General features: G+C 40.9%; 2 protein-coding genes across 2 annotated transcripts in view; both read left to right on the top strand.

Moving 5' to 3' along the window:
• The window catches only part of LOC146986534 (uncharacterized), a 1,046,957-nt gene that overhangs the window by 122,075 nt on the left and 900,828 nt on the right, over positions 1 to 24,054 (top strand). The window lies entirely within an intron of this gene.
• LOC146986554 (protein NLRC3-like) overlaps positions 7,471 to 24,054 on the top strand; it is a 28,565-nt gene continuing 11,981 nt past the window's right edge. Inside the window, exons 1-2 of the mRNA XM_085780394.1 lie at positions 7,471 to 7,543; positions 8,117 to 8,199. Of these exons, the coding sequence (XP_085636520.1) occupies positions 7,471 to 7,543; positions 8,117 to 8,199 (156 nt within the window). The remainder of the gene's footprint in view (positions 7,544 to 8,116; positions 8,200 to 24,054) is intronic.

Here is a 24,054-nt window from a genome sequence, read left to right as displayed (position 1 = left end):
TAATCTTAATATTATTTCTAATGACTTTATGGATTTTTGATGATTATAATCTTTGTGTACTCTTTATTCTATGCGTGACCAATGTATGTACCCTTTTTCTTTTTCTTTTTTTTATTTGTTTCTCTCCTCTTCTAATTGTTATTGTTTTGTTTAGTTTTTTATTACCGTATCGCCTGACTTTTACCTTGTTCCATATCTATTTTTTGTCTAAAAACGATATTGTACTCTACTTGCTTGTCAATAAAGAAAAAAAAAAAAAGCTTCAATGTGTCAATCATCAGTGATCCAGTCACAGGTAAAGGTGTTGAGTCAAACAGGAACAATGAGCTTCACCTGTCACTCAAGTACAGGAAGTACTTTTACTCCACTAACTCCTAACTAAATACTTTCACTGTGATACTGTAATTATAGAAACTTCTACTCTGCTCCTATATTATAGTATTCACTGTGATACCTTGAAAGAAGTACTTTTACTCTGATGCTGTCTACAGAAACTACCCTTATTGTTGTGCTGTAAATACATTGGTATTGGTATAAGTAGTTTTACTGTGTTATTGTTAGTAGCCTACTGCCACATCCACTTGTCGTGCACAACAAAACACAGCAAAAGACCAAAATACATGTTTTATAACGAATTTCTTCTTTTCGCCCTCAGTCTTATTAAACAGAAAGATGCCATTTAATTAAACTATTTAGTATTATTGATAAGTATGATTTACAAAAGAAACCCTAGCCTTTATTTTATAACTTAACACACATATGTACATCATTTCCTGTACGTTTTTTTCTTCTTTTTTTTTCAATATTTGCTCTTTCAAGACTCAACATGTAGTCATAACACATCAGAATATCATTGCAGAGCAGCTAAAACAACAACAACAACAACAACATGAAAAGATAAATATTATTTAGGTGTCAGGCTCAGTTACATTTCAAAATGAAAGTGTTTATTTTCTCAAATTACATTTAAAGGATGTTTTTTTCATGGTTTTACAGTGAATGTGTTGTCGAACAAGAGATTATGAATAAACGCAAGAACTGTCAGGTTTAGTTTTTTAATCACACGTGAAAAACTATGCAGTGACATTTGTAATTTTGTTGCTATCAATGTTGATGGTGATTTTATTTTGTTTTGGAGGAATGTACTACTGTTTGGGCTCCCTGACCTGAAAAAAAACAAGGAAAAAGCCAACATAACTTTTATTATCAACCTTATCATTTTAATGGCAAAATTTCATATTCACAAATGTAAGTTCATAAAAAAAAAAAAACCTTCTTTTACCGGTGAGCTCAAGCAATACATAACCTCCATCAAATTTTCAAGCAACCAGAAAGTGATTAAGACTTTCAATATATGTGAAAATTTGAACATTTTTTTGTAAACTTGTAAATTCCCCCTGGCTTATAATATAGATATGCTTTATAGATTGCATTTTATTATGAAAAACTGTTTCTGTAATGTGAAACAAAGTTTTGAATAATAATTAAAAAAATTAAAAAAATTCACACGCGAAACGGAAATGGTGTCAGTGTTTATTATGTTTGTGAAGTTTCCGGTCGGAACCTTTCTCTTCCTCGTTCACAGACGTGTAAAAACTTAACTCTACATTATTTTAACCACCATGTTGCATTTAAAAGTGTATTTTAGTACCTGAAACATTTTCATACATTATATCTCTAAGGCATGTGTGCAGTCGTGTGGTGTTTTCTTTTTATTTATAAGACATTCACTCCCCGCTGTCCTGTCTGTGGGGGCGGAGATATTTTGGTGACGGACCTCTGGCTCTGCACCGACACATGTGAGCGACCATGGCTTCACCCGCTGGCACCAGGGAATCGGTGCGTGCGTTGGGGAGCTGGACCCAAAGGAGGAGGAAGAGGAGGAAGAGGAGGAGAAGCAGGAGGAGGAAGGTGAGGAGCAGGAGGACGAGGAGAGAGAGGAGGAGGAAGAAGAGGAAGAAGAGGAAGAGGAGGAGGAGGAGGAGCTCCAGTGAAGAAGGAGGAGGAGCTCCAGTGAAGAAGGAAACCCAGGTCCAGGTGGAGGTGGAAGGTAAAGACCGAACCACATCAGTATCAGTATAAAAGTAAAAATAAAACATGTAACAGCCGATATTATTTATTATTTTCTCTCTTTTTTTCACTTTCACCACATCAAATCTTTTTAACAACTTCAGAACTTAACATGGATATAAAGATTTTTTTTTTTATCTTGTCCTGTCGGTGTCGGCGAGGGAGGGAGGAGAGGGAACATCTACAGTCTGGTTAGATCTTGCTAATGCTTACGGGTCAATCCCACACGACCTCATCCAAGAAGGACTCGACCACTATTACATCCCAGTGGCAATCCCAGACATGATCACCAGCTATCTTGCTGGGTTCAAACTCAGGTTTACATCAGCCCCTTTTTTACCACCAACTGGCTGGACCTCCAGAAGGGGATCCCTACGGGGTGTACCATCTCCCCCATCCTATTCATCATGGGGATGAACCTTCTGATAACAGCAGCAGAGGGCAGAACTAATGAAGTAAATAAGCTTATCTCTTTTGGGCCTTAAACTTATTCAGCATCACTCTAATATAATAACTTTGAAGACTCCAATAAAACGCTGGAGAGGGATGGATCCGAAGCAGAGTTGTCTTTTATTCACTCTCAGACAAAGTAGACACAAGTTAACGCCCCGAGTCACTCTACAAAATACAAAGTACATGTAAAAGAAAAAGTGTCGACAGGAGGGTAGAAGTGACTGATTTTCACATCATCTGAGTGTGGCGTTTATGCTGGTGTGTGTGTGTGTGTGTGTGTGACTTTGGGTACTTTCCCATCCCATGGCCTTATCTTCTGCTAAATCCGTGATTTCAGCTAGCATGCTATCCCAATGAAGCCATTCTGCCAATGTATTCCAAGAGGCTGCCCATAGACTTACATGGGATTCTGTGATCCCTTTTTCAGCCCTAGCATGTTAGCATTTTCATGGATTTGTACTAGCATAACAACTTTCAGCAAAAGTGTTACAAGGGGTCATACATAGTTCACTCTTGTCTCATGACTTTGCACTTTTGCCTTGTACTCCAAACCCTGTTGCAATGTACACTTTCATCCATTAAGTGGTGTTAAAGGGCATGTTGTGATGTTTGTAGGCAGATAATGGCAATCCGTGATGATAAAGCCACGGTGGAGTGAAACAACATAAGAACACAAGAAATAAGTATATTCTAACTATTTAAATCAACACATAATAACATAAATGGTGATTATTAATGACATAATAACACAGCTCACACTCAGTCTTTAAAGGTGGCATAACTTTCTTTTCATTGGTCTTTTTGTTTTCAGGCTCATATGTCATTTCTCATAAAAAATGCCACCACATAACACGGGGCCCTAAAGTGGAGTCAGGTATTGTCCAGCCGGTGCTGCGAGCGTTCATGGATGATATCACAACAACAGCTGTTACCCACGTCCAAGCAAGATGGGTACTGGAAACCTTGGGCAGTGTTGCCTCGTGGGCAGGGATGCTGTTCAAGGCCAGGAAGTCCAGACGCTTGATTATACACAAATTAGGCCTATTCGGCGAAATAACCGTCATTACTGCGGTGACAGCTCCCAGTCAGGCAGCGATGGGTTCTGTGGCATTTGAATGCAAGCGCCAAGAAGTGGACCTTTTCTCTTCTGTAAATATGTCTAGGAAGGCTGGGAGGACATGTGCCGTCCTCGACTGCTCTAACATCAGCAAAACACAGCCCCTTACTTCAGGAGGAGTGTCCGTGTTTAGACCGTAACGTTACGTACAGCGTGTCAGCAGCAGCAGCAGCCGCCAGCGATGCAGTCACAGCTGACCTGTACAACCTGGCTACTCTCCCTTCTCACCGTTACCTTCACATCGTGGTAAAAGTGGACGGTCTGTGAATGTCTCACTGATCCTTCAATATGATGTGATCATGGTCGTCTAAAAGCCGGTGTAAAATATGTCCAACCCATCCGGAGCTCAGGTCATTTCGACCATAAAAGAGACCTGTAATTGATGTTTTTTCTGATCATCGGAGGCCAACTGATCAATAAAATATTCTTGAATATCTAAAACAAAGCACAAGTTGTTGTTGTTTTTATTCAAGTAGCCTGTCCACATGATTAAATATCCCGCTGCTGGCTTGCTAACGTCAGCACGCATAACGTACCGGTATGTTATATTGTTTATGATACAGTCTCTTATCTCCCTGTTACTCTAATCCTTCCTGCTAATCGCTCAAACAAATGATTCATTCCTAAATTAAAGATCGGGACAGAGAACTAAACCTGAGCCAAGACAAGAACCTGGACCAGAACCAGAACCAGGACCCAAAAACTATTTTTGACGACAGAGTTGATCTGTTGGTCCAGTTTTAAATCACTGTCAAGCTTTACTCCAAGATTAGAAACTACTCTTCCTCCTCCTCCTCCTCCTCTGAACACATCAGGTCCACTGTAGGCAAGTAGCCGTCCTGAACCAATCAGAGAGAGAGATGAAAATAATGCTGATAATGTGATTGGCCACCAGTGACACGCCCACTTGTTACACATGATGATTTATTCTTTCTAATCCCAGAGTCAGAGATGAACTCAGCACAATCAGCTTCTGTTCCCCACAGAAAAACACCTGTAAGATGTGTGTGTGTGTGTGTGTGTGTGTGTGCGTGTTCTTGTATTTACTACGTTGTGAGGACCGTCGAGAGTTTTTAACCAACAGAGTGAGGACATTTTTGGGAAGTGAGGACATTTTGGCCGGTCCTCACTTTTTCCAAGGGCTGTTTGAGGGTTAAGACTTTAGGTTATAATTAGGTTTAAATTAGGTTCAGAGTAATGGTTAAGGTTAGGGTAAGGGGCTAGGGAACACATTATGTCAATGAGTGCATTTCTATAAGGAGTTCATGATTCTTCTTGTATCCTCCTGGTTTCTGTGTAGACTTACATTTAGTTGTGATTGTGTTTTCCATATATGGTCGTGTTGCCAGACCGGGGCGAGTTAAGTTACAACACTGAGACACAAATTAGTTGATGACAACATGTGTGATGAATAAGACAGAGAACAGACTGAGCTGTAACTTGTAGTGGAGTGTCTTTAAATCTCTCAGCAGCTCTTCTACCACAGCTGGATCTCAGCTCACTGTTTATTCATGGTGTCAGAGTTCACCTGTCCACACAGGTGTAATACCAGGAGTTACCCAGCAGGTGGCGCCACTCTACTGTAGAAAGTGACTTCCTCATTATCATTTATTGTTCAAAGTTGTTTAAAGTCCATGAGATGAACTTTAAACTGAACAATAAATGATTGTAACTGCAGAGCGGAGGGAGGAGGTAAAGGTGTTCAGACGCCATTTTAGAGTGAACGGAGCAGAAGGAGAGAAACTGAAGTCTGAGACGAGTGAGTGTCAACACAACATTATTATTATTATTATTATTATTATTATTATTGTTGTTGTTGTTGTTGTTGTTGTTGTGTCAGAGTGTGAGAGTCAGTGTGTCTGTGTGGACTGTGGAGGGAAGAAGAGTCAGACGTAGTCCGTACATACGTCAGCACATTGTCTCAGATTCACCTCCACACAACTTCTTCAAACTCAGAACAAACATCAAAGGTCAAAGGTCACGGTGACTGGATAAACATGGATTTAATGTCAAAGTCATAGATATATACACGTAGATGCTGCATTCAGGCTTGTCAGGCGCGTCAACATGACCGCCATCTTGGTCAGGGGTTTCTGACCATAGACAACAAGTCAGACCCGGTCAGACCCTTGTAGAACAAATTACAGTCTATGTATGCATGTGTGTGTGTGTGTGTGTGTGTGTGTGTGTGTGTGTGTGTGTGTGTGTCTGAGTATGTAAGTGTAGGCATGTTCAATATAAAAAAATATATTTTATACAAAACAATTAACAATCTATGTTGTATCACAAATTTATGTCTGACATTTATAATAAAACAAACTTGAAAATCAGTTGAATATTCAGTGAGTTATGGTGATTTCAATGGTTGATAGACCTCTGCCTCTGTTGACTAAAGCAGTAAGTAGACACGGCTTCCCCCTGCCCAAGATGGCGGCCGCGTTGCAGCATCGTTCCAATGGACAGCAGCATCAGAGGAGGCGTCTACGTGTTTATATCTAAAGTCAAAGTACTATGACTGGTGGAGGTCAACAACTCTATTAGTTTAAAGTCCATGAGATGAACTTTAAACTGAACAATAAATGATTGTAACTGCAGAGCAGAGGGAGGAGGTGAAGGTAAAGGTGTTCAGACGCCATTTTAGAGTGAACGGAGCAGAAGGAGAGAAACTGAAGTCTGAGACGAGTGAGTGTCAACACAACATTATTATTATTATTATTATTATTTTTATTACTGTTTTTGTTGTTAGTATTGTGTCAGAGTGTGGGAGTCAGTTTGTCTGTGTGGACTGTAGAGGGAAGAAGAGTCAGACGTAGTCCGTACATACATCACATAAAAAAAAAAAACAATTTATGTTGTATCATAAATATATGTCCCACATTTATAATAAACCAAACGGCTTGAGAATCGGTTGAATATTCAGTGAGTGATGGTGATTTTAATGGTTGATAGACCTCTGCCTCTGTAGACTAATGCAGTAAGCAGACACAGCTTCCCCCTCAAGGTCAAGGTCAAGGTCAGGTTTATTTATAGAGCACCTTATAGACAAGCTAGGTTGACCAAGGTGCTTTACATAAAATAAATAACAATAAAATACAATGGTACATTTCAAAAGACCATTTAGGCAATGACACATACTGTGTCTCACACAGGTCTGAAAGCCTGGGAGAAAAAATGGGTTTTGAGAGAGGACTTTAAATCTCTGACGACTGGATATGCTGTGGTAAACTGTTCCACAGCTCAGGTTCAACCACTGCCAACGCTCCATCGCCTCTAGTTTTCAGCCTGCTTTGAAGCACATCCAGATGTATTTCATTTGCAGATCTCAGAGCTCTGATTGGTCTGTGAACATGTATGAGTTCCGCTACACAGGGGCCATACCGTTCAAACCGGACAGGAAGCCAGTGCAGAGAGGCCAGAACTGGGCTTATGTGCTCCTGTTTCTTTGTGTCTGTCAAAAGACGAGCAGCAGCGTTCTGCACAAGCTGCAGGCGTCGCTAAGAGCGCTGGTCTAAACCTACATACAATGAATTACAAGTCTGTATCTTGGGCGGCAACATCAGAGGCTTCTACGTGTTTATATCTATGGTCAAAGTCTATGAGTGGTGGAGGTTAATGACTGGACCAAACAAAGAAGTGATTATAGTTTGTCCTCGGTGGATTTGGGTGTGTCTTGATTCTGTGTGTGTGTGTGTGTGTGTGTGTGTGTGTGTGTGTGTGTGTGTGTGTGTGTGTGTGTGTGTGTGTGTCTGGTTTCCCTCTCAGACTGACTGAAGTCCTGAAGATGAGTGGTAATGTGGAGATACAGGAGGACAGATCAAAGTCTCTGAAGAATGACTGGTCCAAAGGAAAGCCTCCAGTCTTTAGACCTGGACCTGGACCTGGACCTGGACCTCCAGTGTCACGGTAAGAAACCAGATACAGACCTGTGTGCAGGGTTGGAAGAGTTACCATAAAAATGTAATCCAGTATAATTACAAATTACATGTTAAAATAATGTAATCACATAATTAAAGTGACATACTGGATAATGTTTAGTTACTTTTGAATGACTTCAATACCAAACAGGCAAATATAGAATATCAGGCAGCCAGCATGCATCAATCCTCATCGATTAGATCACTCAAAGTCTAAAGCACTGAGTATCCCATAAATGTCAAAATGGAACAATGCACAACTCCAGATTGTAAAATCAGCATTTTGTCAACATTAGTCAGACCCACCAGCACAAACCATGAGTCAGCAGTCAGTCAGAGTCCTGAAGCTGACAGGACGTCATGGAGGAAGAATAAAATAATAGTGGAGGTGGAAAACTGCAACATTTTATGATCCAACACATCTGCTCCACAAGAACAACAACAGCAGATCAACCTCAGAAAGGCAAAGTGACCTGTTGTTTACATTTCAGTCTCACTTTCTACACGGCTGTCATCAGGTCAGCTGGTAGTTCTCTGTGATCTTGTGATCTGGTGTCTCCAGCTGCTCTGGGATCTGGAGAGAGAGCAGTGGGCCGTGGTTTGATCCCACCGTCTGAGCTAAACCTCCACCCAAATGGAGACAGTGTGTGGCTTTGGGCTCCACACAGATGGAGGCTACACAGGAGGTGGTTTCATGTGTTGGTCTGTTGTGGTGTTGTGTCCTACAGTGTCACTATGTGCGCACTGTGCACATGTCTGCTGCATTGTACTATGTGTTTGATGTTAAAAATGTAATCATGACAATCCATCCTTCACTACAGTGTGTGGTGGTGGATGCTGACGTCACTGGAGACTTCCCACAATGCATCTGTGATCAGAGAACTGATCAGTGATCAATGTGATGTGAATAAAAACATGTTTGTGTTTGCAGAGGTCAGAACCACAGACTGAGAGCAGAGTCTCCAGGATCCATCTGTCTGTCCATGAAGAGTGACCGGTCCAAGGGAAAACCTTGGTGGTTCAGATCTGGATCTGGATGTGGACCTGGACCTGGACCTGGACCCAGTTGCTTGTCTGTGAGGAGTGACCGGTCCATCGGACTTCCACCACTATTCAGCCCTGGACCTGGACCTGGACCTGGACCCAGTTGCTGGTCTGTGAGGAGTGACCGGTCCATCGGACTTCCACCACTATTCAGTCCTGGACCTGGACCTGGACCCAGTTGCTGGTCTGTGAGGAGTGACCGGTCCATCGGACTTCCACCACTATTCAGTAATGGACCTGGACCTGGACCTGGACCTGGACCTGGACCTCCAGAGTCACAGTAAGAGACGGTTTCTACTGTAAACTGAGTTGAAGATGATTCAGTCATTAGACTCATGTGAAGGAAACAGAGAGAAACCAGGAACCAGATCCATCAGACTCTGAAGGTTCACAACAAACCTCAGAGACAGAAACATGCACACACACTCTGTCCATCAGACTGATGAAGCACAGCGTCCTCATGTTCCTGTGTCATCAGCCTCAGTCAGTGTGAACGTTGCTGCACCAACACTTTAATGATCCACACGTCTGAGCCTTTAAACTGAAGTCACAGTAGAGACTAAAGCAGCTGATACACACGGACTTTTATTTTGAAAAGTCAGGAACCAGACAGCAGTGATCAGTGTTTCCTGTTTCCTGTCTGTGACTGTCTGAGCTTCTCCACAACATGTAGTGAAGCTCAGGTGGAGCTGCTGAAGCTTCTGCTGTCAGCTTCTCTCCTCACACTGGATCAGAGCTCCAACACAGGTTGATTAGAGCCACACAGCAGCGTCTGGATGAGGAGCTCATTAGTTAAAGAGCTGATAGGACTCAGTCCAGAACCAACATCAAACACATGATCAGTGTCTGAAAGAGGAAAACACCACCAACAGCTTCTCAATCATTTCACACATTTGGAGTAAAAACGAGACAACGCAGAAATGAAGAGACTCAAATTAACAGGTAGTTTGTTTTAGAGTCCAGATTTAAAGGGATAGTTGGCCCATTGCCATAATCCCTATAGTCATAGCAGTAGGTTTGTTACCTTTAATTGTCGGTGCAAGATATTTTTAGAACGGTGGAGCAGAGCCATGAGCTGCTCTGAGCTACGCTACGGAGGCTCATGGGATTTCTCGGTTTCCCTCATCAAATACACAATCCAACAACTCCACAATGCTCTGGTGGACAAGTTGTGAACTGCATATTCACCACGCTATGAGATAATAACACAACGCTACCAGACAGAGTTGTTTTAGAGGGAAATTCATGGAAAACAGCTGATACGCATTCCATTCGGAGGCAAAACTTTTTTCAACTAGCAATCTCTGCATTTACCAACTCTGTCTGGTAATGCTCTGTTATTATCTTATAGCATGGTGAATGTGCAGGTCACAACTTGTCCACCAGAGCGTTGTGGAGTTGTTGGATTGTGTATTTGATGAGTTTGATTAGGGAAACCAAGAAATCCCATGAGCCTCCGTAGCGTAGCTCTGAGCAGCTCACGGCTCTGCTCCGCCGTCTAAAAATAGCTTGTACCGACAATTAAAGGTAACAAACCTACTGTTATGACTAAAGGGATTATGGGGCCAATTTGCCAAAATGTTGAACTATTCCTTCAAAGGTCAACAGATAAACAGAGACATAAACCAGACCAGTTCAGGACCAGGTCTTCATTCAGCTCGTCTCTCTACACTCGTCTTCCTCTACTTACTCTCTGCTCCTCTGCGTACTGAAGCCCCGCCCCCTTGAAGTGGTTAACCAATCAGAGCTCAGAACTGGAGCTGTGACATGTTGTTGATCCAGAAATGTCTTGACAGGAGGAAGAGGAGTGGTGTCTCTGTGGACCAGCAGCTGTCCTGCTGTGGTCTCTGTCAGGATGTCCTGAAGGATCCAGTCTCCACCAGCTGTGGACACTGGTTCTGCAGACAGTGCTTCACCTCAGACTGGGACCAGTCTGGTTCTTCAGGACCCCCCTCCTGCCCCCAGTGTGGACAAAGACCCAGAACCAGAGGTGAGCTGCAGACAGCCAATCAGAGCAGCTGTAGACAAAGTGAGACTGAACATCTGTCTGCTGATGTGGTCATTTGTGAAACCAGGACCTGTTGTTTTCTCCAGAGTCATTGTTCCATCACACAGCACTGATATTTAAGATGATGATTCAAACCTTCTCTTTAGGGTCCGGGTAGCTAAGCTGCCGGGAACCTATTGTATTCCTAGGAATTCTTCTTCTTCTTCTTTAAAGCAGAACTATGCAGGATTTGGGCTGTAATTATTGTGGCTCAGAGTCACTGTGATGGTAGAGCGACCTGTTATGAGGTGAATGGGGTCTAGGCCAATGCGCTCACCCCCCCCCCCACTGGCTGAAAACCGCACTTGCAAGATCAGTCGTCCGTCTCGGTGTTACAAATCTCGTCAATGGATAGAAGTATCGCGAGAAACAGTACGAGATAAGAACGCAGATGACGTCATGCATGTCACGAATCGTGATTGGTTTGAGTTCGGAAAGTCGGAGGAAACCATGGAAACATGAAATGTTTGTACTGAGGAAGTTCAGCTTGTGGCTAACGGGGAGCTAATGCTAACACAGACACACACACCATGGGTCTTTTATAAGATAATGTAATACATCATGACACACACACACATCTTCGCGTTTTGGAACATTTATTCATGTGTGTGTATGTCTCTGTCTTTGTGTCTGTGTGTGGCCGTATTAGCGTTAGCTCTGTGCTAGCGTTAGCTCCGTGTTAGCATTAGCTCCGTTAGCTCCGTGTTAGCATTAGCTCCGTGTTAGCATTAGCTCGGTGTTAGCAGGGCTTAGCAAACAGCAGTAAACACAAGCACGTGTAGGGGGCGGAGGTGGTGGCGGCGAGTTTTTTTTTTTTTACGACAGTGACATGTGCCTACCAGAACTGTGGGGGAGCTCCGGAGAGGAAAAAAAAGAGAAACCAACGAAGGAGCGAGCTATTTCCGGCCGACTTGCATAGTTCTGCTTTAAGGGTCCGGGCAGCTAAGCTGCCAGGACACAATTGTATTCCTTAGGAATTCTTCTTCTCTTCTTTAGGGTCCGGGCAGCTAAGCTGCCGGGACACTATTGTATTCCTAGGAATTCTTCTTCTTCTTTCTTTCTTTCTTTCTTCTTCCAAGGAAGTCATACTTCCCATGGGCGAAAACTCACCAAACTTCACAGAAACATCAGACCCCATGCCAGATTCACTCAACTCCAAGGACATGTGCCCCCCCTCCTAGGGGGGGCACAATAAGCGTTTAAATTTAAAAACTTAAAAAATTCCTACCAAAGCAACGGTAGATGCTACAGTTTTGAAACTTCACCACAATGTAGCCTCAATACTGCTGAAACTTTTGTCCACTTAAAGCTATGGTCTACGTTTTGAAAGAGGATGAGAAAATTTTGAAAAAAGCACCTCTCACACACCCCCGCCCCTCCCCTCTGAGCTCGTATGGCCCGCCCCTCGGGACCTCCTCGCGACACGCCTCCCCCCCTCCCCTCACAGAGCAGAGCGGAGCAGACAACAAGCCTGCTGCCTGCAGAAACCAAACGAGGCTTTGAATGCGGAGTAAAATGTCATATTCACAGTCACAACTTCCACAATAAAACCAAAGATTACCTGTTCAACATAAACTCAGCACCGGCGCTGCAGCAGCCTGACCGGGTCTCTCTGCACCGCGGCGCCGCGGAGCTCCAGCCCCGACTCTTCCTGCTCCTCTTCCCCAGACATAGGACCCTGTCCTGGGTCACCCAGCGCCAAGAGTCTCCCTGTATGAGGCTGTGCTCGGCGCGGCGGCGCCAGCCCCGATGCCGCCGCTGTGCACCAGCTGCCGGTAATGAGGCGGTGTGCCAGTACCGTCGTCGCCGTCCCCGGCAACGGGACCGCGGCGGGCGACCGCTGGTACGAGCAGCGCCGCCATTAGCAACCGTTAGCACAGCCTCATGCTTCAGGGAGACTCCTCGCGCTGGGTGACCGGCCACAGGGTGCTGTGTCTGGGGGAGAGGAGCAGGAAGACCGCGTCCTGGAGCTCCGCGGCGCCGCAGTGCAGAGAGACCCACTCAGGCTGCGGCTGGAAACAGCTGTGTGTCGGGGAGAGGAGGAAGACCAGGAGCTCAGCAGGGCCGCGGTGTGCAGGGTGCAGACAGAGCACCCCGGTCAGCTGCGGCTGGAAGCAGCTGTGTGTCGGGGAGAGGATCAGGGAGACTCGACGCGGCACCGGTACCGGTAATAAGGGCAGCAACACATTCTGTGCTTCTGTACTGTGCTTCTCTGAATCCTAGTGGGGCTTTTTTTCGGCAGACCGACCGGGGGTGGGGGGTAGAGTTGCACGATACCCACGGTAGCCACGGTGCCCCGCGGTGCCAAAACGTAACGGTTCCTACTATACTAGAAATTCTACACGACGGTACTACCGTGGATTACTACTACGGTGCCAGTTTCCGCTACATAGCGGCCGCCTCTCCTCTCCTCTCCTCTCCTCTCCTCTCCTCTCCTCTCCTCTCCTCCCGGCTTCTCACTGCACGCACTCCCTTGTAAACAAAACCCACATGCACCCACTGCAACCTAACTACACAGCTGCTGAATGATTGGCTGTTTGCCTGTTACTGGTGATGTCCGGGGGTATGCTGTTTCCGCACGCTGGGTCCGCCCGTCTGTTATTTGATTGGCTGTTCGTGGTTCATGCCGGCAAGAATGGACTCCATGAAGACAGCTGAGAAACACGAGACAACACACTCACCGCGGCAGAAGCACCGGGCGCAAGCGACGGGTCTGCCGCGTCGTCGCCGTCAGTGGCACTTAATTAGTGTGAATGCTGGAAGCATTCACACTATTGTTATTCAGTTCGGCCATTTTCTTTATACTTATTATTATTAGTGTGAATGCTGGAAGCATTCACACTATTGTTATTCAGTTCGGCCATTTTCTTTATACTTATTAGTGTGAATGCTGGAAGCATTCACACTATTGTTATTCAGTTCGGCCATTTTCTTTATACTTATTATTATTATTCTTACTACTTTCACCCTTTTTCAGACATCTTCTACTCCTTCATACTTTGTGCTATTTCAACCATTCATATATCAAAACGTGTGGCTTTTTCAGGACAAGGGTGCTATGACTTTTCTCTTTTATACTATTTATACTTTTTAAAATATTTAACTTTTTCTGCAAATTTTTTCCCATAGGAATGCATTGAAAACGTCTTCAAACTTTTAAAATCTTCTTACTTCTTTGAACCTCTAAAACTTCAGCATACTTTCTCCCACAGACTCCATTTGTCTTTTAAATTGTAGACAAACTTTTAATCTATTCCCGTATGACTCATCTTATTGATATCTTCAACAGTTTTAGATTGTTGGCTGTTTTAAAATCATTAAAATTTTTCACAAAATCCAGCTTTATAATGGTTGTGTATTGCGCTTAACGAGCAGGGCTTAGAGTGAGTGACATCATCGTTAGAGTGAGAGGGATCGAAAAAACATTCAGGATTTTTTCTGGATAAATTGCCAGCACGGCCACAAATTAAACTCTAGACACATGATTTCCTCACCGGTTTGTAGCCACACTTGTCGTGTCTCATCTGATGTGCTCAAAACAGCAGACAGACTTACAGAATTGTCTCAATGAGCCTAATTGTGCAGCTAGACCCGCTCCAGTGGCTCATCCACTTCAATATAAAAGTAGGAGCTGATTTTTTTAGAAAAACAGAAATGCCCCCCTTTTCTACCCTGCGACCCTGAGAAAAGTTTTTGCCCTACAAACATTTAATGCACATCAATGTGCTCAGGAAGGTCTGCTTGCCCAGATGGTCAGGACCATATTCTGATAAGAGTCACGGTTCTCTTTTACTGGGCTGTTTTGGGAAGCTGCACTGAGCTCAAATCTCTCTGCTCTGCTCTGCTCTGTGTGCAGTTGGTCCAGCTGTAGCGGCCAGCTCGTTATCAAAGTCTATAGTGCAGGTGCAGCCTGGCTGCTCGTTAAGATGTTTTTAAACACAGCCCCACACACACACATGATAAACCAGACTGACAGAGGATGTCCACGCACAAACACAGGCAACACACTCACACAGACAGACACACACAGACACTCACACACAGTCACACATACACAAACAGACAAACACACAAACACAACGCTGTTCCACACAGTAAAATGTAAGCAGTTAAAAGTCGCCATGGTAACTTCTGAGGGCAGGCTGCCACACAGGTGTAATCAATCAGATCATTAGGGAGAGAGGAGTTTTGTGGCACTTATCAACAGTTTTACTTTCTGCACATGTACGCACAGACAGAGAGACCGTCAGACTCACACACCCAGACACACACACACAGGTTTTCAGCTCAAATTCATCAGCCTCTCAATTACTTTATACTTTTGATGTAAACATCTCCAACAATTTATATTTTTCTCATGAATTTAAGTTCAGATGTTTAGTCTTTCCAACTCTATTAATAGTAGTACAATTACAGGTGGAGCCTAGGACATAGGATGCAGCTTTTAACATGTGTCCTATCTATCTATCTATCTATCTATCTATCTATCTATCTATCTATCTATCTATCTATCTATCTATCTATCTATCTATCTATACCCCTCCCTATTTTTTAACCCCTCTGTCTTCTTTCTTTCTTTCTTTCTTTCTTTCTTTCTTTCTTTCTTTCTTTCTTCTACTCCTTCATTTGTATTTTACGTAACTTTTTCTATCCTTCCCTCTCTATCCATCCATCCATCCATCCATCCATCCATCTACCTCTTTCTATCTATCATCCCCCTTTCTCATTTCTTTCTTTCTTTCTTTCTTTCTTTCTTTCTTTCTTTCTTTCTTTCTTTCTTTCTTTCTTTCTTTCTTTCTTTCTTTCTTTCTTTCTTTCTTTCTTTCTTTCTTTCACTCCATTTCTGTCTTTTTACTTCTTTGTTTGTTTGATTGTTTCTTTCTTTCTTTCTTTCTTTCTTTCTTTCTTTCTTTCTTTCTTTCTTTCTATTCCTTTGTTTTTACTCCATTTCTTTCTTTCTTTCTTTCTTTCTTTCTTTCACTCCATTTCTGTCTTTTTACTTCTTTGTTTGTTTGATTGTTTCTTTCTTTCTTTCTACTCCTTTCTACTCCTTTTCTCTTCCTTTGTTTTTACTCTTTCCTTTGTTTTTACTCTTTCTTTCTTTCTTTGTTTCTTTCTTTCACTCCATTTCTGTCTTTTTACTTCTTTGTTTGATTCTTTCTTTCTTTCTGTCCTTTTCTTTTTTCTCTCTTGTTTCAATCTTTCTTTCTTTCTGTCTTTCAACAATTTCTTCAGCTCATTCAGCATTTCTTCCAGCATTCACACCATTTCCATTCTTGGAAATGTTTTTTCTAGTTATTAGTGTGAATGCTGGAAGCATTCACACTATTGTTATTCAGTTCGGCCATTTTCTTTATACTTATTATTATTCTTACTACTTTCACCCTTTTTCAGACATCTTCTACTCCTTCATACTTTGTGCTATTTCAACCATTCATATATCAAAACGTGTGGCTTTTTCAGGGCAAGGGTGCTATGACTTTTCTCTTTTATACTATTTATACTTTTTAAAATATTTAACTTTTTCAGCAAATTTTTTCCCATAGGAATGCATTGAAAACGTCTTCAAACTTTTAAAATCTTCTTACTTCTTTGAACCTCTAAAACGTCAGCATACTTTCTCCCACAGACTCCATTTGTCTTTTAAATTGTAGACAAACTTTTAATCTATTCCCGTATGACTCATCTTATTGATATCTTCAACAGTTTTAGATTGTTGGCTGTTTTAAAATCATTAAAATTTTTCACAAAATCCAACTTTATAATGGTTGTGTATTGCGTTTAACGAGCAGGGCTTAGAGTGAGTGACATCATCGTTAGAGTGAGAGGGATCGAAAAAACATTCAGGATTTTTTCTGGATAAATTGCCAGCACGGCCACAAATTAAACTCTAGACACATGATTTCCTCACCGGTTTGTAGCCACACTTGTCGTGTCTCATCTGATGTACTCAAAACAGCAGACAGACTTACAGAATTGTCTCAGTGAGCCTAATTGTCCAGCTAGACCCGCTCCAGTGGCTCATCCACTTCAATATAAAAGTAGGAGCTGATTTTTTTAGAAAATCAGAAATGCCCCCCTTTTCTACCTTGCGATTCTGAGAAAAGTTTTTGCCCTACAAACATTTAATGCACATCAATGTGCTCAGGAAGGTCTCCTTGCCCAGTAGTCATGGCCACATTCTGATAAGAGTTACGGTTCTCTTTTACTGGGCTGTTTTGGGAAGCTGCTCAGAGCACAAATCTCTCTGCTCTGCTCTGCTCTGCTCTGTGTGCAGTTGGTCCAGCTGTAGTGGCCAGCTCGTTATCATGTCTATTAATAGAACAAGTGCAGGTGCAGCCTGGCCGCTCGTTAAGATGTTTTTAAACACAGCCCCACACACACACATGATAAACCAGACTGACAGAGGATGTCCACGCACAAACACAGGCATCACACTCACACAGACAGACACACACAGACACTCACACACAGTCACACATGCACGCATACACAAACACACAAACACACAAACACAACACTGTTCCACACAGTAAAATGTAAGCATGGTAGTCGCCATGGTAACTTCTGAGGGCAGGCTGCCACACAGGTGTAATCAATCAGATCATTAGGGAGAGAGGAGTTCTGTGGCGCTTATCAACAGTTTTACTTTCTGCACATGTACACACAGACAGAGAGACCGCCAGACTCACACACCCAGACACACACACAGGTTTTCAGCTCAAATTCATCAGCCTCTCAATTACTTTATACTTTTGATGTAAACATCTCCAACAATTTATATTTTTCTCATGAATTTAAGTTCAGATGTTTAGTCTTTCCAACTCTATTAATAGTAGTACAATTACAGGTGGAGCCTGGGATATAGGATGCAGCTTTTAACATGTGTCCTATCTATCTATCTATCTATCTATCTATCTATCTATCTATCTATCTATCTATCTATCTATCTATCTATCTATCTATCTATCATCTATCTATCTATCTATCTATCTATCTATCTATCTATCTATCTATCTATCTATCTATCTATCTATCTATCTATCTATCTATCTATCTATCTATCTATCTATCTCTACCCCTCCCTATTTTTTAACCCCTCTGTCTCCTTTTTTTCTTTCTTTCTTTCTTCTACTCCTTCATTTGTATTTTACGTAACTTTTTATATCCTTCCCTCTCTATCCATCCATCCATCCATCTACCTCTTTCTATCTATCATCCCCCTCTCTCTTTTTCTTCTTTCTTTCTTTCTTTCTTTCTTTCTTTCTTTCACTCCATTTCTGTCTTTTTACTTCTTTGTTTGTTTGACTGTTTCTTTCTTTCTTTCTATTCCTTTTCTCTTCCTTTGTTTTTACTCCATTTCTTTCTTTCTTTCTTTCACTCCATTTCTGTCTTTTTACTTCTTTGTTTGTTTGATTGTTTCTTTCTTTCTTTCTACTCCTTTTCTCTTCCTTTGTTTTTACTCCATTTCTTTCTTTCTTTCTTTCTTTCTTTCTTTCTTTCTTTCTTTCTTTCTTTCTTTCTTTCTTTCTTTCACTCCATTTCTGTCTTTTTACTTCTTTGTTTGTTTGATTGATTCTTTCTTTCTTTCTTTCTTTCTGTCCTTTTCTTTTTTCTCTCTTGTTTCAATCTTTCTTTCTTTCTTTCTTTCTTTCTTTCTTTCTTTCTTTCTTTCTTTCTTTCTTTCTTTCTTTCTTTCAACAATTTCTTCAGCTCATTCAGCATTGCTGGAAGCATTCACACCATTTCCATTCTTGGAAATGTTTTTTCTAGTTATTATTATTATTCTTACTACTTTCACCCTTTTTCAGACATCTTCTACTCCTTCATACTTTGTGCTATTTCAACCATTCATATATCAAAACGTGTGGCTTTTTCAGGACAAGGGTGCTATGACTTTTCTCTTTTATACTATTTATACTTTTTAAAATATTTAACTTTTTCTGCAAATTTTTTCCCATAGGAATGCATTGAAAACGTCTTCAAACTTTTAAAATCTTCTTACTTCTTTGAACCTCTAAAACGTCAGCATACTTTCTCCCACAGACTCCATTTGTCTTTTAAATTGTAGACAAACTTTTAATCTATTCCCGTATGACTCATCTTATTGATATCTTCAACAGTTTTAGATTGTTGGCTGTTTTAAAATCATTAAAATTTTTCACAAAATTCAACTTTATAATGGTTGTGTATTGCGCTTAACGAGCAGGGCTTAGAGTGAGTGACATCATCGTTAGAGTGAGAGGGATCGAAAAAACATTCAGGATTTTTTCTGGATAAATTGCCAGCACGGCCACAAATTAAACTCTAGACACATGATTTCCTCACCGGTTTGTAGCCACACTTGTCGTGTCTCATTTAATGTGCTCAGAACAGCAGACAGACTTACAGAATTGTCTCAGTGAGCCTAATTGTCCAGCTAGACCCGCTCCAGTGGCTCATCCACTTCAATATAAAAGTAGGAGCTGATTTTTTTAGAAAAACAGAAATGCCCCCCTTTTCTACCTTGCGAGCCTGAGAAAAGTTTTTGCCCTACAAACATTTAATGCACATCAATGTGCTCAGGAAGGTCTCCTCTCCCAGTAGTCATGACCACATTCTAATAAGAGGTACGGTTCTCTTTTTCTGGGCTGTTTTCGGAAGCTGCACAGAGCTCAAATCTCTCTGCTCTGCTCTGCTCTGTGTAGTGCAGTTGGTCCAGCTGTAGTGGCCAGCTCGTTATCATGTCTATACAGGTGCAGCCTGGCCGCTCGTTAAGATGTTTTTAAACACAGCCCCACACACACACATGATAAACCAGACTGACAGAGGATGTCCACGCACAAACACAGGCATCACACTCACACAGACAGACACACACAGACACTCACACACAGTCACACATGCACACATACACAAACAGACAAACACACAAACACAACACTGTTCCACACAGTAAAATGTAAGCATGGTAGTCGCCATGGTAACTTCTGAGGGCAGGCTGCCACACAGGTGTAATCAATCAGATCATTAGGGAGAGAGGAGTTTTGTGGCGCTTAACAGTTTTACTTTCTGCACATGTACACACAGACAGAGAGACCGCCAGACTCACACACCCAGACACACACACACACACACACACACACAGGTTTTCAGCTCAAATTCATCAGCCTCTCAATTATTTTATACTTTTGATGTAAACATCTCCAACAATTTATATTTTTCTCATGAATTTAAGTTCAGACGTTTAGTCTTGCCAACTCTATTAATAGTAGTACAATTACAGGTGGAGCCTGGGACATAGGATGCAGCTTTTAACATGTGTCCTATCTATCTATCTATCTATCTATCTATCTATCTATCTATCTATCTATCTATCTATCTATCTATCTATCTATCTATCTATCTATCTATCTATCTATCCCTTTTTTCTTTCTTCTACTCCTTCATTTGTATTTTACGTAACTTTTTCTATCCTTCCCTATCTATCTATCTATCTATCTATCTATCTATCTATCTATCTATCTATCTATCTATCTATCTATCTATCTATCTATCTATCTATCTATCTATCTATCTATCTATCTATCTATCTCTCCTTTTTTTCTTTCTTCTACTTCTTCATTTGTATTTTACGTAACTTTTTCTATCCTTCCCTCTCTATCCATCCATCTACCTCTTTCTATCTATCATCCCCCTCTCTCTTTTTCTTCTTTCTTTCACTCCATTTCTGTCTTTTTACTTCTTTGTTTGATTGTTTCTTTCTTTCTATTCCTTTTCTCTTCCTTTGTTTTTACTCCATTTCTTTCTTTCTTTCTTTCTTTCTTTCTTTCTTTCTTTCTTTCTTTCTTTCTTTCTTTCTTTCACTCCATTTCTGTCTTTTTACTTCTTTGTTTGTTTGATTGTTTCTTTCTTTCTTTCTTTCTTTCTACTCCGTTTCTCTTCCTTTGTTTTTACTCCATTTCTTCTAAAATGTAAGCATGGTTGTCGCCATGGTAACTTCTGAGGGCAGGCTGCGAATCAATCAGATCATTAGGGAGAGAGGAGTTTTGTGGCACTTATCAACAGTTTTACTTTCTGCACATTTACACGCAGACAGAGAGACCGTCAGACTCACACACCCAGACACACACACACACACACAGGTTTTCAGCTCAAATTCATCAGGCTCTCAATTATTTTATACTTTTGATGTAAACATCTCCAACAATTTATATTTTTCTCATGAATTTAAGTTCAGACGTTTAGTCTTGCCAACTCTATTAATAGTAGTACAATTACAGGTGGAGCCTAGGACATAGGATGCAGCTTTTAACATGTGTCCTATCTATCTATCTATCTATCTATCTATCTATCTATCTATCTATCTATCTATCTATCTATCTATCTATCTATCTATCTATCTATCTATCTATCTATCTATCTATCTATCTATCTATCTATCTATCTATCTATCTATCTATACCCCTCCCTATTTTTTAACCCCTCTGATCTATCTATCAATCTATCTATCTATAAACCCTTTGTCTCTCTTTTTCTTTCTTTCTTTTACTCCTTCATTTGTATTTTACATAACTTCTTTCTATCTTTCCCTCCCTATCCATCCATCTACCTCTTTCTATCTATCATCCCCCTCTCTCTTTTTCTTCTTTCTTTCTTTCTTTCTTCTTTCTTTCTTTCTTTCTTTTTACTTCTTTGTTTCTTTCTGTTTTTCTTTCTACTCCTTTTCTCTTTCTATGTTTCTACCCCATTTCTTTCTTTCTTTCTACTGCTCTCTGTATATCTCTCTCTTTCATTTATCCACCCCAATATCTTTCCTTCTTTCTTACTACTCCTCTGTCTCTTTCATTCATTCCCTATTCTCTTTATGTTCTATTATTCTGCTTTTCTTACCTTTTTCTTTCTCTATCTACCCTTCTCTCTGTGTCTTCTTTCTTTCTGTCCTTTTCTTCTTTCTTTCTTTCTCCATCTACCCTTCCCATTTTCTTTCTTTCCTTCTGTCCTTTCCTTCTTTCTTTCTTTCTTCAGCTCATTCAGCTTTGTTTCAACAATTTCTTCAGCTCATTCAGCATTGCTTCCAGCATTCACACCATTTCCATTCTTGGAAATGTTTTTTCTAGTTATTATTATTATTCTTACTACTTTCACCCTTTTTCAGACATCTTCTACTCCTTCATACTTTGTGCTATTTCAACCATTCATATATCAAAACGTGTGGCTTTTTCAGGACAAGGGTGCTATGACTTTTCTCTTTTATACTATTTATACTTTTTAAAATATTTAACTTTTTCTGCAAATTTTTTCCCATAGGAATGCATTGAAAACGTCTTCAAACTTTTAAAATCTTCTTACTTCTTTGAACCTCTAAAACGTCAGCATACTTTCTCCCACAGACTCCATTTGTCTTTTAAATTGTAGACAAACTTTTAATCTATTCCCGTATGACTCATCTTATTGATATCTTCAACAGTTTTAGATTGTTGGCTGTTTTAAAATCATTAAAATTTTTCACAAAATTCAACTTTATAATGGTTGTGTATTGCGCTTAACGAGCAGGGCTTAGAGTGAGTGACATCATCGTTAGAGTGAGAGGGATCGAAAAAACATTCAGGATTTTTTCTGGATAAATTGCCAGCACGGCCAGAAATTAAACTCTAGACACATGATTTCCTCACCGGTTTGTAGCCACACTTGTCGTGTCTCATTTAATGTGCTCAGAACAGCAGACAGACTTACAGAATTGTCTCAGTGAGCCTAATTGTCCAGCTAGACCCGCTCCAGTGGCTCATCCACTTCAATATAAAAGTAGGAGCTGATTTTTTTAGAAAAACAGAAATGCCCCCCTTTTCTACCTTGCGAGCCTGAGAAAAGTTTTTGCCCTACAAACATTTAATGCACATCAATGTGCTCAGGAAGGTCTCCTCTCCCAGTAGTCATGACCACATTCTAATAAGAGGTACGGTTCTCTTTTTCTGGGCTGTTTTCGGAAGCTGCACAGAGCTCAAATCTCTCTGCTCTGCTCTGCTCTGTGTGCAGTTGGCCAGCTGTAGGAGCCAGCTCGTTATCAAAGTCTATTAATAGAACAGGTCAGGTGCAGCCTGGCCGCTCGTTAAGATGTTTTTAAACACAGCCCCACACAGACACATGATAAACCAGACTGACAGAGGATGTCCACGCACAAACACAGGCATCACACTCACACAGACAGACACACACAGACACTCACACACAGTCACACATGCACACATACACAAACAGACAAACACACAAACACAACACTGTTCCACACAGTAAAATGTAAGCAGTTAGTTGAGTCACCATGGTAACTTCTGAGGGCAGGCTGCCACACAGGTGTAATCAATCAGATCATTAGGGAGAGAGGAGTTCTGTGGCGCTTAACAGTTTTACTTTCTGCACATGTACACACAGACAAAGAGACCGCCAGACTCACACACCCAGACACACACACAGGTTTTCAGCTCAAATTCATCAGGCTCTCAATTATTTTATACTTTTGATGTAAACATCTCCAACAATTTATATTTTTCTCATGAATTTAAGTTCAGACGTTTAGTCTTTCCAACTCTATTAATAGTAGTACAATTACAGGTGGAGCCTGGGACATAGGATGCAGCTTTTAATATGTGTCCTATCTATCTATCTATCTATCTATCTATCTATCTATCTATCTATCTATCTATCTATCTATCTATCTATCTATCTATCTATCTATCTATACCCCTCCCTATTTTTCAACCCCTCTGTCTCCTTTTTTTCTTTCTTTCTTTCTTTCTTCTACTCCTTCATTTGTATTTTACGTAACTTTTTCTATCCTTCCCTCTCTATCCATCCATCTACCTCTTTCTATCTATCATCCCCCTCTCTCTTTTTCTTCTTTCTTTCTTTCTTTCTTTCTTTCTTTCTTTCTTTCTTTCTTTCTTTCACTCCATTTCTGTCTTTTTACTTCTTTGTTTGTTTGTTTGTTTGTTTGATTCTTTCTTTCTTTCTTTCTTTCTTTCTTTCTTTCTTTCACTCCATTTCTGTCTTTTTACTTCTTTGTTTGTTTGTTTCTTTCTTTCTTTCTACTCCTTTTCTCTTCCTTTGTTTTTACTCCATTTCTTTCTTTCTTTCTTTCTTTCTTTCTTTCTTTCTTTCTTTCTTTCTTTCTTTCTTTCTTTCTTTCTTTCTTTCTTTCTTTCTGTCCTTTTCTTTTTTCTCTCTTGTTTCAATCTTTCTTTCTTTCTTTCAACAATTTCTTCAGCTCATTCAGCATTGCTTCCAGCATTCACACCATTTCCATTCTTGGAAATGTTTTTTCTAGTTAATTTAGCTCTGTTTATTTTCTCATTGGCTAATATAGGCTATATGCTCCGTGTACAGGCTGAGGAATAAAGAGTTAAAGGATGTCCAAGTATAAAGCACCTAGAAAA

This window comes from Trachurus japonicus, chromosome 6 (assembly GCF_045865225.1).
Source record: "Trachurus japonicus isolate A0001 chromosome 6, Traja_1.0".
Classification (NCBI taxonomy): domain Eukaryota; kingdom Metazoa; phylum Chordata; class Actinopteri; order Carangiformes; family Carangidae; genus Trachurus; species Trachurus japonicus.
The sequence above is the reverse complement of the archived record's forward strand: the minus strand, read 5'-3'. Positions and strand labels throughout refer to the sequence as shown.